The following is a 13,406-nucleotide window of genomic DNA, read 5'->3' as shown; positions in this document are numbered from 1 at the left end:
ACACAATATTTCTTTAAAACTTTGTGAGAATTCCATCCATGACATTTTCACATTAAAATAAATTGGGATAAGTTCAGAGTAAATAATACTCAATTAAACAAATTTATTGTATCTTAAATTTGATATTCAATTTTACCTTTAAGACCAAAACGTGTTTATGTTTTCATTTATTGTAAATTAAATAAAAAATTAAACAATACTTTTTGTCTTTGGTGTGAACAGGGAATGCTCTCTGACTGTTACAGTGAAACAATACAATCTAATATATTTATAAATATTTAGTCTTTTGAAATTATGGACTCTACTAAATTACAAATTTTATATAAGAAAAAAAAAGAACAAATAGAACAAAACAAAGAAACAACAGAGATAATTAAACTAAACAATTCATGTAACATCAATAATACACTCAAAACTTCATGTTTTATTTACATTTTTTTAAATATTTTATATAAAAATCAAGGTCCATTGACACCTGTTACTGTTATGAAAGATAGTTGTCATCAAGGGAAGGTATATAAGCCGGAGAAAGAACTCTTCCTCTGTGATTGAAGATATAGAATGATGGGAGGTTCCTTTGTGTCTCCCAGGATTTGGCTTGTAACTCGACAGTCGCCCTTATCTCCTTGAATTCACCGGCAATGTACATCACGCCATACATGGTTATGAACAGGCTGACTATACCTTGTAAAAGAATCTAAAAAATAATAAATTTGTTACAAGAGTTATGCAGTATTTAAGAACTGCTTCTATCACTTATTAAACACAAACTTTATATTTTGACTGATTTTTGTAGCAAACACTACCGATAAAATAACACCCCATACTAACCACTGAAAATAGTGAATTGCCGAAGGGCTTACCATCCAAATAACCATTGGGTGTGGCAGACGAGGTTACACCTTACAATACCTCTTTCTTATTAAACTCAATTAAAAATGCATGGGCTATACTGGGATTCAAACCCAGAATCTATCATGGAAAAACCTCATCATTTCTTATCATCCTGGGCATCCTATCATCGCTGCTTTTGTCTGTCAGCAGTGTTTTAGCATTATTCCATTTTTGTGGTGAGTTTTAACATACACAATCAACAAGGATAGATAGTTGAGTTGATAAAGTGCATTACTCTGGAAATTCATGGTATTTTGAGGCTCTGCTTTAATACGGCCAATAAAATCTGTGAAATAGGTGGGTCAGAGGCAGTGCCTATTTGTGTTGCTCAGACAAGGTTTAGGAAATTCAAGGAAGATTTTATCCTTGAAAACCAGGTTAAACAGGAAAATTAGCTCTACCTACCCCAGGAATAGAATAATTTGAAAAAAAAAAAAAAAAAAAGTTATGATCTGTAAATGGTGGAATTTCGAGGGGATCACTCCAAAAGCCATGACAACTTGGAACTTTATATTCAGCTCCAGTTCAATGAAATGCAGCTCTAGTGTATAAGAAATTAAGTTCTATTTCAACAAGATAATGCAAGACTATACACCTCCAAGACTACAAAATCAAAAATCAAAGTTCCAATGTTGCATATAAAAAGCCGTTGTTTTTTGAAAATTTGATTCAAGCTCAAATTTCTCTTGTGAGTGCACTACCTATTTACCTATTTGTGATTCTCAATGATCAGTTATTTACAACAATATTGGTGGCTGAAGTCAGAATCTCAGTGGAAGCATGCTGTTTCTTATATATATATAGCCAGGTAGCCGAATTGGGTTTGTATTTTTAAGTGGGGTGTAAATTAAATGTTCAGCTTCAAATTGGTACTTACATCCAATGGCAATGATGTGAATTCTTGCCCAGTTATTCTGAGGTAGCTTCGGTCTGTAATGTTAAAAGAAAATTAATGTCTTTAATAAAAGTCAAACGCTCATGTCATGGATAAAACTTACGCTGAGCTGCCGAATAGGCCGCGTGAAATAAAAAGAACAGACCCACAAAGGTAATTGTTTTATGACAGTTTTTTGTCATCTCAAATGTTTACCATTCCAAGTAAGAAAGAAATAAAAAAATAATAAAAATGAGGAGAAATAAGCCGTGATCAGTTTAGAAACCTCCAGAAAGGTAGCCCCTATCGTTACGGTTACCGCTGTAGCACTGTGATAAACTTGGTCATCTTTTATGTTCATTAAATAAAAATGATGACACCGACGGGAATCGTTCAGCCAGAAGATGCAAAATACATAAAAAGGTATTTTCAGTTAATGACGCATTCAAACAAAATATTTACATATTAAACATATTTTGATTGTTATTTGTCAAGAAAGTCAGCCTTTAAATTTATTGTTTTTCCCCCATTTTTTTCCATTTTGCTCTATTTCACTTTCGGCTCGTTGAAAAAAGTTAAAATTTCTTGTAAAAGCTACACAGCCGTTGAAAAGCTTAAAACAATCAAAACGCTTTATGATGCTTTTTATAAAAACCTAAAACCCAACCACTCCTCTACTGCTGAGAGTGTGTACAATTTTATTAATCTATGCAATGTTCGACATCGCTTCAATATTCGTTCCAAAGGAGGGTCAAGTCCGGAGCGATTGACGTTCACCCATCAGAACCGGCACTTATCGTCAACTATGAGGTTGAAGCGATAATCCTCGGCGAATCAGAAAACCCTGTCTTGAGCGATAAAAAGGTAATAAATCCAAATATCCCTTGAATGTAGCGCTCGACAAAACAAAATATTCAAAACTGTTGGATTATAAACTTTTAAACAATATTAAATGGCATATGTTTAAATTGCAGGAATGTCAGAAAATAATACGACTCAAATGCCTGAACAAAAGTTCGGACTGTGCAAGATTAGCAAGAGAAGTTGTCGCAAAGTGTTCTTTGATCCATCCTTCGAAAGTAGGTGATGTCGAGCATTTGATCTATTTCCTCCAGAGCCGGAAAGAAAATGCTTTTACAGGTGACAACAACCTTAAAAATGCATTTTGAATTTTAAAAAATGTGCATGTTGTCTTAGTTGTCTTTAATTTTTGTTTATTTTTAAAATGTACTTTTTTTGTCAAAATCAGTTATGGTATACATGGTTGTTCCTAAATTTTTCATATTGCCAGGTAACTTCTCTGATGGTATGAATTCATCAGCTTCGACCAATGGTTATGAGAGCCCAAGTGGTGGGGTGCCGAATACCTCAGGTGAGAGAGCGACATATGCAAACCTTGAACAATATGTTGCCCTGCTTTATGAGGATCTAGCTGATAAGATCAAAGGCTCTGCATATATTATGCAATTAAGTCTTGAAACTGATAACCTTGAGGAACTTTCTCGAAGTGGTAACTTGATTATTTCATTAAATTGAACATAATAATAATAAAAAACCTGCAATTAAATTACATGCATTATTTAGACCCTGTTCTCAGTGCATTGGCTCGAGTTTTAAGAGAGGATTACAAGAAAAGCATTGATCTGAGTATTAATATTTTGTCAATTTTCCATTCCTTTTCTTGTTTCACCCAATTCCATTCATTAATACTACAGTACAAGGTATACATTTTTTTGAAACAATTTATACAAATATTTTTCATTGTTGGATTATTAATTTTAGATTGGATCACTATCCATTTCAATAATAGAATATGAACTTCCACTCTATGCACAATGGAAAAGTGAGATACAGTTTCAAAGAGGGCGAGACACAGCACCTGTTTCAAGACTGCCTGTTCCCAAGAGTGCAAGACCTGGGGGTCAAACTCCGAGTGGCGACCGAAGGAGGTCGTCTACGCCGTCAGCTGTAGGATGCCAGAGCGCCGACAGAAAAAGGCTTTCGTTAATCCCAACCCCGAAGACTGCATGTTCACAGAGAAGTCCAAGTACCCCAGATGAAGAGTCGATTCAAAAGAAAACGTTAATGATAGCAAAACAAGACCGACTTTTAAAAGGTAAGCTGACTAAAAAAATAAAAATTTAACAAATTTTGTCATTATCAATAGTATATTAAGAATGAATATGTTTTTGTAGTAAATTTTATGCTGCTTATGAACATTGCTGAAAATTTGAAAGTAGAAGATAAAATAAGGAAGAGAAATGTTGTTGCAATGTTAGTTCAGTGCTTGGACAGGAATTCTGTTCCTCTTCTTATCACTGTTGCCAAATTTTTAACAAAGCTCTCAATTAGAGTTGAAAACAAGGAAGAAATGGTAAAAAATGATTTTTCCCAAACAAATATCATTTTCTCTTTTCCACTAATATTTTTATAATTCTACAGGCAAATTTAAATGTTATTGAAAAACTTCCAAAATTGTTGCAAATGAACAATTATGAATTGGAACAAGCGACACTACAGCTTTTGTTCAATTTGTCGTTTGACACTAATTTAAGGGATAAAATGATAAGAGTTGGCTTTCTACAAAAACTAGCAAGCCTTCTAAGTATGTATAATCATAATCAATTTTGTACTATTGTTTAGTTTTAATGCAATGCTTCTTCTAGATGATGAACGCTACACATCTGTTATTCTCAAAATATTGTACCATCTTAGTATGGAGGATAGAGTGAAAGCTATGTTTACATTCACAAATTGTTTGCCGAAGGTAAATAATAAATAATTATATGAAAATGTATCATATGAAAAGTACGTACTTATATCTTAGTTTTTATTCTGTTATAAATAATCATCATTTTCGGGGTGAGTTTAACTTCTGTCCCCTCCTTTAAGATTTTATTGGAACATTTTCAAGAAAAACTCCAAGGCAAGTATTATTTCCTATTAGTTTCCTATGTAGTTTTTCATGAACCAAAAGTTTTTATGCAACTCTCTAGGATAGCAGGATACAAATAGAATTTCAAATGGCGACCCACCCTTCAATAGAAATTTTTTGAAAGGTTTTTTGATACTGAATTCAACAGAGTAAACAGTATTTAATTGGGCACAAGTGTCCCCTCAAGTTATTTCTCAAAAAAAAAAAAAAAAAAAAAATCCAAAGATTGTTTTTCAGAAAAACGAAATCCTCTTCTTTAACCAAGAACCAATTTATATTTATCTTAATCTTACTTAATAATTATATTTAGTTTATTATTATTTATAATAAATTGTTCCACTTGTTTCAAAGCTTCACAGCTATTTTCTCAAATAACTTCGACAAGCAGGACACTCGGGATATAGCTTAATAAAGTGTGATTCAGCCATGCGCATTTTTTTGGTCCACAAATACAAATTTAAAGGAAATAATGTTTGACAAACAAATAAAAAATTTTTTTTGATGCTTGAGGCTTTTGAAAAATCTCCCAAAAGAATATTGAAATGGTTTAATCCATGCTTAACATTTATCTTAAAAAAGATTGCACTTAAGTGTAGTTTTTATTAAATACAATATATTTATTATTATTATTTCGGCCGAAGGTCATGGGTTCGAATCCTGCTCGTGACACTAACTTTTTCATTTCAATTAGAGCTTTAGCTTTTATGTTTTTCGATTTACTACACATATTGTAAAAATGTCTTGCAATTATAAGAAAAACTGGAGATAATTCTGCTGATGGAAAGTGGACTGGAATTTATTTGCCCCAGGTGGAATCGTGCTGTAAAGAGGTACATCCAGAGAAAAAATAATGTTTGAAAATAGTTTTTTTGTGAATAATTTGAAAAAATTCGTTCAAATTTAAAAAAAAAAAATTCCACCATTGAATTCAACGCCAAAAAAGCTTTACAGAATGTCATTAATGAATATTGTGACCTTAAATAGTTAAGCTTCTATTCTTATCACATTATCCTGGAGAGTTAGCTAAAAATTATTTAAGTTCAGGAGAAACTAGACAAAAAAAATTATGTCTCAGGGTTTTTCACAAAAACATACCAATAAAAAAATATAGGGAGGGAACAGAAGTTAATCTCACCTTGTATGTATCTTGATCATCACTAATCATCACAGTATGTCTACCCTTGCTGGTTTTCTCAGACACATTTTGCCCTTTTGTCATCTTCAGTGATTGCTTATTGGTATTAACCCAACCACTGAAGATTGTGAAATACAAAAACAAACGAAACTAAGGAAAATAGGCAGTTTAGGATGATCAGATATGGTCAAAATATCATAACCACCAAATATAGTTGAATATGTTCATTATAAATTCAATTGGGTTTAATTTCCCCAAATATTTCTGGCAACCAATTGTAGTTTATGTAATAAGTTTGAGAGTTTAAGGATTCCTTGATAAGGAAGAGAAACTTTCAAGTGACAATGGTAATGTTGATTTATAAAATCATTTCCAGGGGACTACCGAGTGGTGGTGATCGTATAGACCCCACAGTTAGAGGTTCCCCATTATTGCCCCTGTTTGTTTTATTTTATTTATTTTTTAAAATATTATTTGTCCATACTCCCCTTCTCCAAAAAAATGCAAGAATACAAGTAATTAATTGCATTCTCTGTTTCTCTGGCTAATATTGATAAATAAGGATAATTTAAAAAAATCATTTCCTGTTTATACTGTTTGATCATTAATGTATTTAAAGTTCTATATATTGTAGTAATTTTTTTAAATGATAAAACATGACACATTCGGCATACGTTACATACTTCCTAATTGTCCTTCATATTACCCACAAAAGTTTAACTAAAAAGTTGCTGGTTTGTTTTTGAAACTGTACAGTTAAATATAAATAACTTATTAAGTTAGTCTTATTAAATATAGATTTACTTCCATGAAAGAACAGTCAGATTTGTCTTAAGTATAAATTTTGTATATTATCCTGTTCGTTAAAAAATGTACAAAATATCTCTAGATAATTTTGAGGTTCCTCACATGCATGATTATTAATATATTTCTGTCAGTTAAAGCTGAAATTTTTTTTTTAACAGCTCATGAAAATGTTGATATCAATTGATCGCAATAGTGAAGATTTTGTCAATCTTGTTGCTTTGAGTACAAACGTTGCTCTGAATCAAAGATGTGCTGAAACTATGTGCGAAAATGGAAGTCTCGAGCATTTGAAGCAAAGGGTGTTGGCTTATCAAGATTCCTTATTGATGAAAGTGCTTAGAAATCTCTCGCTCCATGAATCTACTAAAGACGCCTTTTTGGTAAATATTCATAACTATTATTACATTAAAAAACAAATTAAAATTATTTAGGTAAATTTATTAAAGAAAAACATTTCTGTTAGGCCTTTGCCGAGGAATTGTTGCTTGTACTGCCTACATGTGAAAATGAAGATTACCTTCTAGAGCTGACAGGCACTTTAGGGAATTTGCCTTTAAGCGAACTCCCAAATTTGTCACGTATTGTCTCCAACAATTCTTTCCTTCTCTGGATCCAACAAGGACTGAAACCAGGTAATGTCAAACATACAAACAAAACAAAAAAAAAAAAAAAAAAATGGGGACCTCAAAACAATCAACCTCAAATTTTCATTAACAATCCTTCATTGTTGTTTACCCTTTCCTTCATTTTATATTTTTTTGTAGGGCCGCCTTATGAGAAAAAAGTCAAATTGTATATTTTTTCCGTCGGTGCGTGGTTAAATTGTGTTAATAGTTCAGGTATGTCTTATATTAAAACGGTTTATTTTATTGTAAGGAATATTTTTGGCATCCAAACAAACATTTTCGATGGAGTAATTACACTATTGAAAAGCAATCATAAAATTAATTTATTTAATTTTGAGGTTCCCATTATTTTAACTTCTTTTTCAGTATTGCAAGGAGACTATGAGATATAGAAATTTTAAAATATTTTGGTTTCAGGAGAATGATGTATTTTTATCGTATTTTATTTTTGTTTTGTTTATTTATTTTTTAATGAGGCCATTATACCTGTCGCCCTCCTATGCTATAATAAAACAACATAAATGTTTTTGAAATTCTAGACAGTATTTATCCTGTGTTGTACAAATTTGCTTCCCAGTTTATAAAAATAAAAATGTTGATGCTGCCCTGTAAAAATAGTCTGAAACTACTTTTAAAAAAAATAGTCGTGATTGTATTTTTGTTATTTAGTTGGCTTAAATTATTTTCTTCAACAAAAAATTTAAATTTGATAATTTTAGCAAAAAATGTGTCTCATGTTAACACTGCGATTATTGTTTGAAATTTGTTTAGTTCATATTAATCATATAAAATAGGGGAATGAATATAGGATTAGTTTTCAATTATTATTTTCTAAATTTCATTTTAACTTGACTTGTAAACAAACTGCAAGCCAAGTATTCCCGTAGATTAGTTGTAACAGGTTAAGTCAAAAATCTGTGCATTTTCTTGAAATTTTCAATTCGTTGCTAATAACTGTTTTTAAACAATAATACTAGGTTTTCTGTCTTTTATAACTTGTTTTTCTTCCGAAGAAAAATATTGAAAATGAGATATAGGCATTTCAATTTTTCCTATTTTATGTCATTTAAGCAAAAACAAATATTGCTATCTGGTAATCTGTGATTTAAAACATTTAAAGATGCAGATTTCTCACTAGAAAGAAAGTCGCGTAATCTCCATTGTGAGCTCCTTGCTCACAAAGCTCTGAGTTCCAAAGACTAGTTCCATAAAAATTCTTAGTACCATCTGGCACCTCTATGACATTAGGATGAAGTGAATGAAGAAACAGTACAAGCGTAGCAAACTAAAAAATTGATATGTTTGATCAAATTATTATCCAAAAAGCGGAAATAAAAGAAAATAAACCAGCAGTTCTGAAAAAAAAAATAGTAAACAACATATTGATCTTATGTGTTTCATTCTTTAAGGGAAATTGTAGAACCATGTGATTAACTTGCAGTTTAATCTTTCCTTATCATCCTGATATCATCTTCTGTTGTTGCTTTGTCTGTCAGGTGTGTGATAATGAGACAAGAATTATCTGGGAAGATCAACTTTGAGTTTGAGAAAATTGTTAATTTTGAGTTGATCCTCGGTTGAACTAGACTGGTTCACTTCAATTTTAGCCCAAAATTCCCTGCTCTTGTATACAGATCCCAAGTTGTTCCTCAATGAGACACAACTCCAGAACTCATAATACATAGATCATTCTTTCTGGTTAATGGTGTTCTTAAAAATAAAAAGTTCAATTTGGAAATCTTCCAGTGTAGATCTTGTTTGATTACATATTTTCTTTAAAATAGATGCAGGGATGCACTAAAAAATCGAGTCACTTTCTCAAAGATGAGTACAAGAAATAGAAAATCCTTGCATGCATAATTTTTGCAATTTATTTAAAATAAAGGTTTTTAAGTTTTTAGGAAACAATTCACAAACTTTTGAATCTTCATATCACTTTTCTCTTTCAGTATAGCGAAAATCAGAAACTAACTTACGGTTCTATGTATTTTATTTTCCAGGGCGTGAAGATGATTTTGTTCTTGAGTTAGTTATGCTTATTGGTTCGATCGCTGCAGACGAAGCCTGTTCTGATCTTCTGTGCAATGCCAATATCATTTCTGCCCTTATTGAATTATTGAACAGTAAGGAGAATATTCAGTTAATAATAAGAATAATGTATTTATGTTCAAATTTAATAATATTATTTATTTTAAGGGAAACAAGAGGACGATGAAATAGTCCTTCAAATTATATACACTTTTTATCAAGTTTCAAGACATCCAAGATCTCGTGCTTATTTAATGAAGAAAACAGGTTGATTAAAAAAAAAAAAAAAAAAAACTTTCCTTCAACAATTTGTCATTACTAATTGTTTAAAATATTTTTCAGAGGCCATTGACTACTTAATTGATTTGATGAATGATAAAAATGTTAATATACGTAAAGTCTGTGACTCTTGCATTGATATTATCAAGGTTTATATCTAGGATTTTTATTTGTTTGATATTTTTTTAATATTCTCAATGTTTAGGAAGAGGATCCAGATTATGAAGAGAGAGTGAAAATGGAAAAGTTCCAAGCACACAATGCTCACTGGCTGGCAATGGTTGAAAATAAAGTGCTTGAAACATCTTTGTCTTCTCTATCGGATTATAGAGAGGCAATGCCACATTATGACTTAAACCAGTCATTAATGTTGAACACAGGTAATTTGGCTTTACGGAGAATTTTTACCACTCTTATTAGTAACAAAAACTTTGTGGAAATTATGCGCTGAATAGAGATTTGTATTAAAAAAATTCATTTGCAGCAGAAATATTTTTAAATATTTAATGTTATTTCCCAGGTTCTCATGTTTCACTGGCGAATGTTGATGACATTGAAATAATATCGAATAACCCACATTCCGATGAAGGGAGCAGACCTTTAAGCAGGCAAGTCATTAAATTCCTCTTTCTCAAACTCCTTTGTTCCTGTTGGAAGATTTTTGTATATTTAAATATATTTTCAAGCATTTAAAGAAGTTGGAAAATACATAATTGGTCAATTTATTTAATAAACGACTCGACATTTTATAGCAATTGATTTACAGTGTTATAGACTCGTCTTTTAAAATTCTGACAAATTATTTCTGCTCAATTTTTTCTCTTCTTTCCATTCATCCCAATAAAATTGCAGTTTAATTTAAATTATTAAAAAATGTTTAATACGTGCAAATAGTTGTAAGTGAGCTTGAGATGGTTTGTATTTATCACACAACACAACATAACTTTCAAACTTGAGAAATTTCTAGAAAAATGATTTTTTTTTGGCAGAAATTTAAATATTCATTTTGTAAAAGAGATCAGATGTTTTTATCATTTTACAGCGAATAGAATCCAATATATGTATTTGAATATTGTCATATATTTATCATTTATTTATTTAATTTCGGTCAAGTTGAGATCTATTATTTAAAAGTATATTTTATTTTAAAAAACTACTAAAATTAAGACACGAATAGTCTAAAAACATTTTTTTTTGCATTATTTCTCAGTTTGCTCATATCTGTCTATATATTGTTATTAGCTAGCAAAATGAACAAATAATAAAATCCAACATCCAACTAGAACTTTCTCATACTTTTAAAAAAATAACTTAATATTATGTACATATGTAAATTACATTCTTTTAAGTAAGAAAATAAAATGAAATTCTGTTTAAATCACTGGAAAATTCTAAATTTGAACTTTTTAGGTATGATAGTGAAGGTGAAGATTTCTCAGAGTCATTTTTGATTGCAAAAAAGAAGCCGTTTAACAATGATGATGCTGTCCGGAATGCACTTCGGAATCTAGTCATAGCAGATGATACATCTGACACTCATCAATTTTATCATATCGAAACACCCAACACTCAAGTTTCAATGAGCTAAATTCACGAAAAGCTCAACTTAAAGTTGAGCCTTTATTGCAAGCGTAGGTTTTTCTCATTTGTTTTGAAAATGAAATATATTGTATATATAATTTTATTTATTCAAATATTATTTCTTTGTACGATATTATTATTGTTATTTTTTAGTTTGTAATTACTGTCTAAATTATTTATTTAAATGTTTCACTTTATTAGTAACAAGTTTGTTATTGTTTTATCAAGCTAGTCAAAAAATAGACTGAATATAAATATTTTAAGTTTGTATAGTGTTAATTTAAGTTTTATGTAATTATTGTTAATCCACCGAAAATTTATGGTTTAATGTTCTGTTCATTCCATTCAATATATTTATTGTGGATAGTTTTAAGTCCAGTCTAGCTAGGCCTACTGTAATAAATAAATATAATTCACATAAAGTATAATTAAAAATAATAATACTAACATAATGGGATTTACCTATAATTACAAAATAAAATAAATTTCATTGTAAAGAGGTTACTGTAGGAATTATTCACTTATTTTATGTGTAAAGAAGTATGAAAAGGTACAGAATAGCATAATGAATTTAAAGAGAGGCACAAAACAAATACTTGTAAATATTAACACATATTATGCAAAATTTAATTATTTTCTGGTAGGTAAGAGGACAATGTGTTTATTATCTCGAATATGGGAATATATTATAAAAACACAAGTGTAATCTTTTTGCAAGTTCTAGCGCGCTTGTAGCTTATTTCTTACTTAATGAGTAAGACAATACAATACAATAGGTGTTTAGTCTTTTTACTTTGTACGTTATTATTGGGCGAATTTGTTTGTGTGCTGTATATATTTAATATTTTTATTTGCTTCAAGTCAACCAAAAACATCACATTTTGTAGCTTAAAAAATGTAGCTTAAAATCATGTTATGAACAAATAAAAGTTATTGGCAATAGAAGTTAGTAATTTATGATATTTTATCCCCATACCTTTATCCAAAATATTCTTTTATGTGTATTTTAAGAATTATTTTAGTATTACAAATTACATTTTTTTTTTAAATTAAAGGTTAAAAGGAGTTGGACTCTTCATGACCTAGCAAACTGCAACCAATAGTGGTCTATTGTGCAATTTCTATAATTGTCTAGAGTTATTCATTAAACTTAAGGCTTTCAGATCCCAAAGCTTTGACCTTCAGCTTTTCAAGAGTCTCAGCCTGCATAGGCCTTCAGCATAACACAGAACATATTCCGCTACTTCTTAATCCTCCTGGCAATATCTGTACAGGCATATACGAGTCTGTACATATGCTTCCAGAGTCCAGTAAACAGCCCTACTATCTAGTCCTAACACGTCAATATGTCCTAGGTTTAAAAGTTCAGCTGTCAGTCCTTCAGCTATGATGGTCCTTTGATGAACTTTCTTGCATGCCCTTGTCTTTTAATAAATTCCCATTGAACTGATGGCTTCTTATTCTTAACTTATTATCTGATAGGTCTAGGTTTTTGGCAATATGAAAGTTTTGAATCTTTGGCCACAAAAAGGTCAGGACCAACAGAATTTTTATCTAAAATTTAATTAAGATTTTAAGCTCTTAGAGTATATAATACATATATTTACAAGGTGAATCATATTTGCCACACTAGCAGTTCTGGGAGCTAAACTCCAGTCCAGCCCATGAAATTTTAATTTTAGAAAAAGTATTGTAGAGTGGTTCTGACCCCCCCCCCTCCATATCTGTAACACTCAATGGGAAGTTGGACTTTAAGCTCTCCTTATGAAAAATTACTTTAATTTGTATAAATGTTTGGTAGCACTCAAGTATTTTCAATATGAACCAAGCAAAAGGAAGCCTAGAAAGTCTCAAATTATATCAATTTAGAAGAGAATAAATAAAGTAAATGTGCAGTGGTTTTAAATTAATTAATTATCCCAGTTAAGAAAATGAACGGTAAATTTTTGTACAATAACAACAAAACAAATTGCTAGAAATACACTCCGTAACATAATAATTATGAATTTGGCTATAGCAAAATGAAAATAAAATTTCAGAAGCATGCAGTACTTTAAAGAATAGAACAAATTTTGTTTGTAATGTACAAAATTGATCATTTTGATGTTCCTAGATTAACTAGGCTGCTTATATGTTGTGATTATTAGGAAACAAATATTCGATTTAAATTGTTTAATTTTGGAAATGAAAAGCAAATTTGCTAGGATAATAAAGAACAAAAAATTTAGTTAAAAAAATTTCTTACAA

General features: G+C 30.4%; 2 protein-coding genes across 3 annotated transcripts; one reads left to right on the top strand and one right to left on the bottom strand.

Moving 5' to 3' along the window:
• Positions 1–89: 89 nt before the first annotated feature.
• Positions 90–2,072, bottom strand: LOC106667927 (membrane magnesium transporter 1). Its single transcript, XM_014396223.2, has 3 exons — positions 1,893–2,072; positions 1,772–1,824; positions 90–697 (listed from the first exon to the last, which is right to left on the bottom strand). Exons 1-3 carry the CDS (start codon positions 1,969–1,971, stop codon positions 485–487), a joined length of 345 nt encoding a protein of 114 aa, XP_014251709.1. The 5' UTR covers positions 1,972–2,072; the 3' UTR covers positions 90–484.
• Positions 2,073–2,083: 11 nt separating this feature from the next.
• Positions 2,084–12,104, top strand: LOC106667925 (kinesin-associated protein 3). 2 transcript variants are annotated; one of them, XM_014396216.2, is made up of 18 exons: positions 2,084–2,191; positions 2,515–2,632; positions 2,743–2,908; positions 3,060–3,278; positions 3,353–3,489; positions 3,551–3,884; positions 3,964–4,142; positions 4,211–4,373; positions 4,435–4,535; positions 6,804–7,025; positions 7,109–7,277; positions 7,410–7,484; positions 9,272–9,394; positions 9,468–9,566; positions 9,642–9,727; positions 9,784–9,958; positions 10,099–10,186; positions 10,989–12,104. In XM_014396216.2, the coding sequence occupies exons 1-18, from the start codon at positions 2,139–2,141 to the stop codon at positions 11,164–11,166; spliced, it is 2,685 nt and encodes an 894-aa protein (XP_014251702.1). In that variant the 5' UTR covers positions 2,084–2,138; the 3' UTR covers positions 11,167–12,104. The 2 variants fall into 2 exon arrangements, with proteins under 2 accessions (XP_014251702.1, XP_014251703.1); XM_014396217.2 differs by lacking the exon at positions 7,410–7,484.
• The last annotated feature ends 1,302 nt before the right edge of the window (positions 12,105–13,406 follow it).

The sequence above is a fragment of the Cimex lectularius genome, unplaced genomic scaffold, assembly GCF_000648675.2.
Source record: "Cimex lectularius strain Harlan isolate CLEC.00 unplaced genomic scaffold, Clec_2.1 scaffold149, whole genome shotgun sequence".
NCBI lineage: Eukaryota > Metazoa > Arthropoda > Insecta > Hemiptera > Cimicidae > Cimex > Cimex lectularius.
The sequence above is the reverse complement of the archived record's forward strand: the minus strand, read 5'-3'. Positions and strand labels throughout refer to the sequence as shown.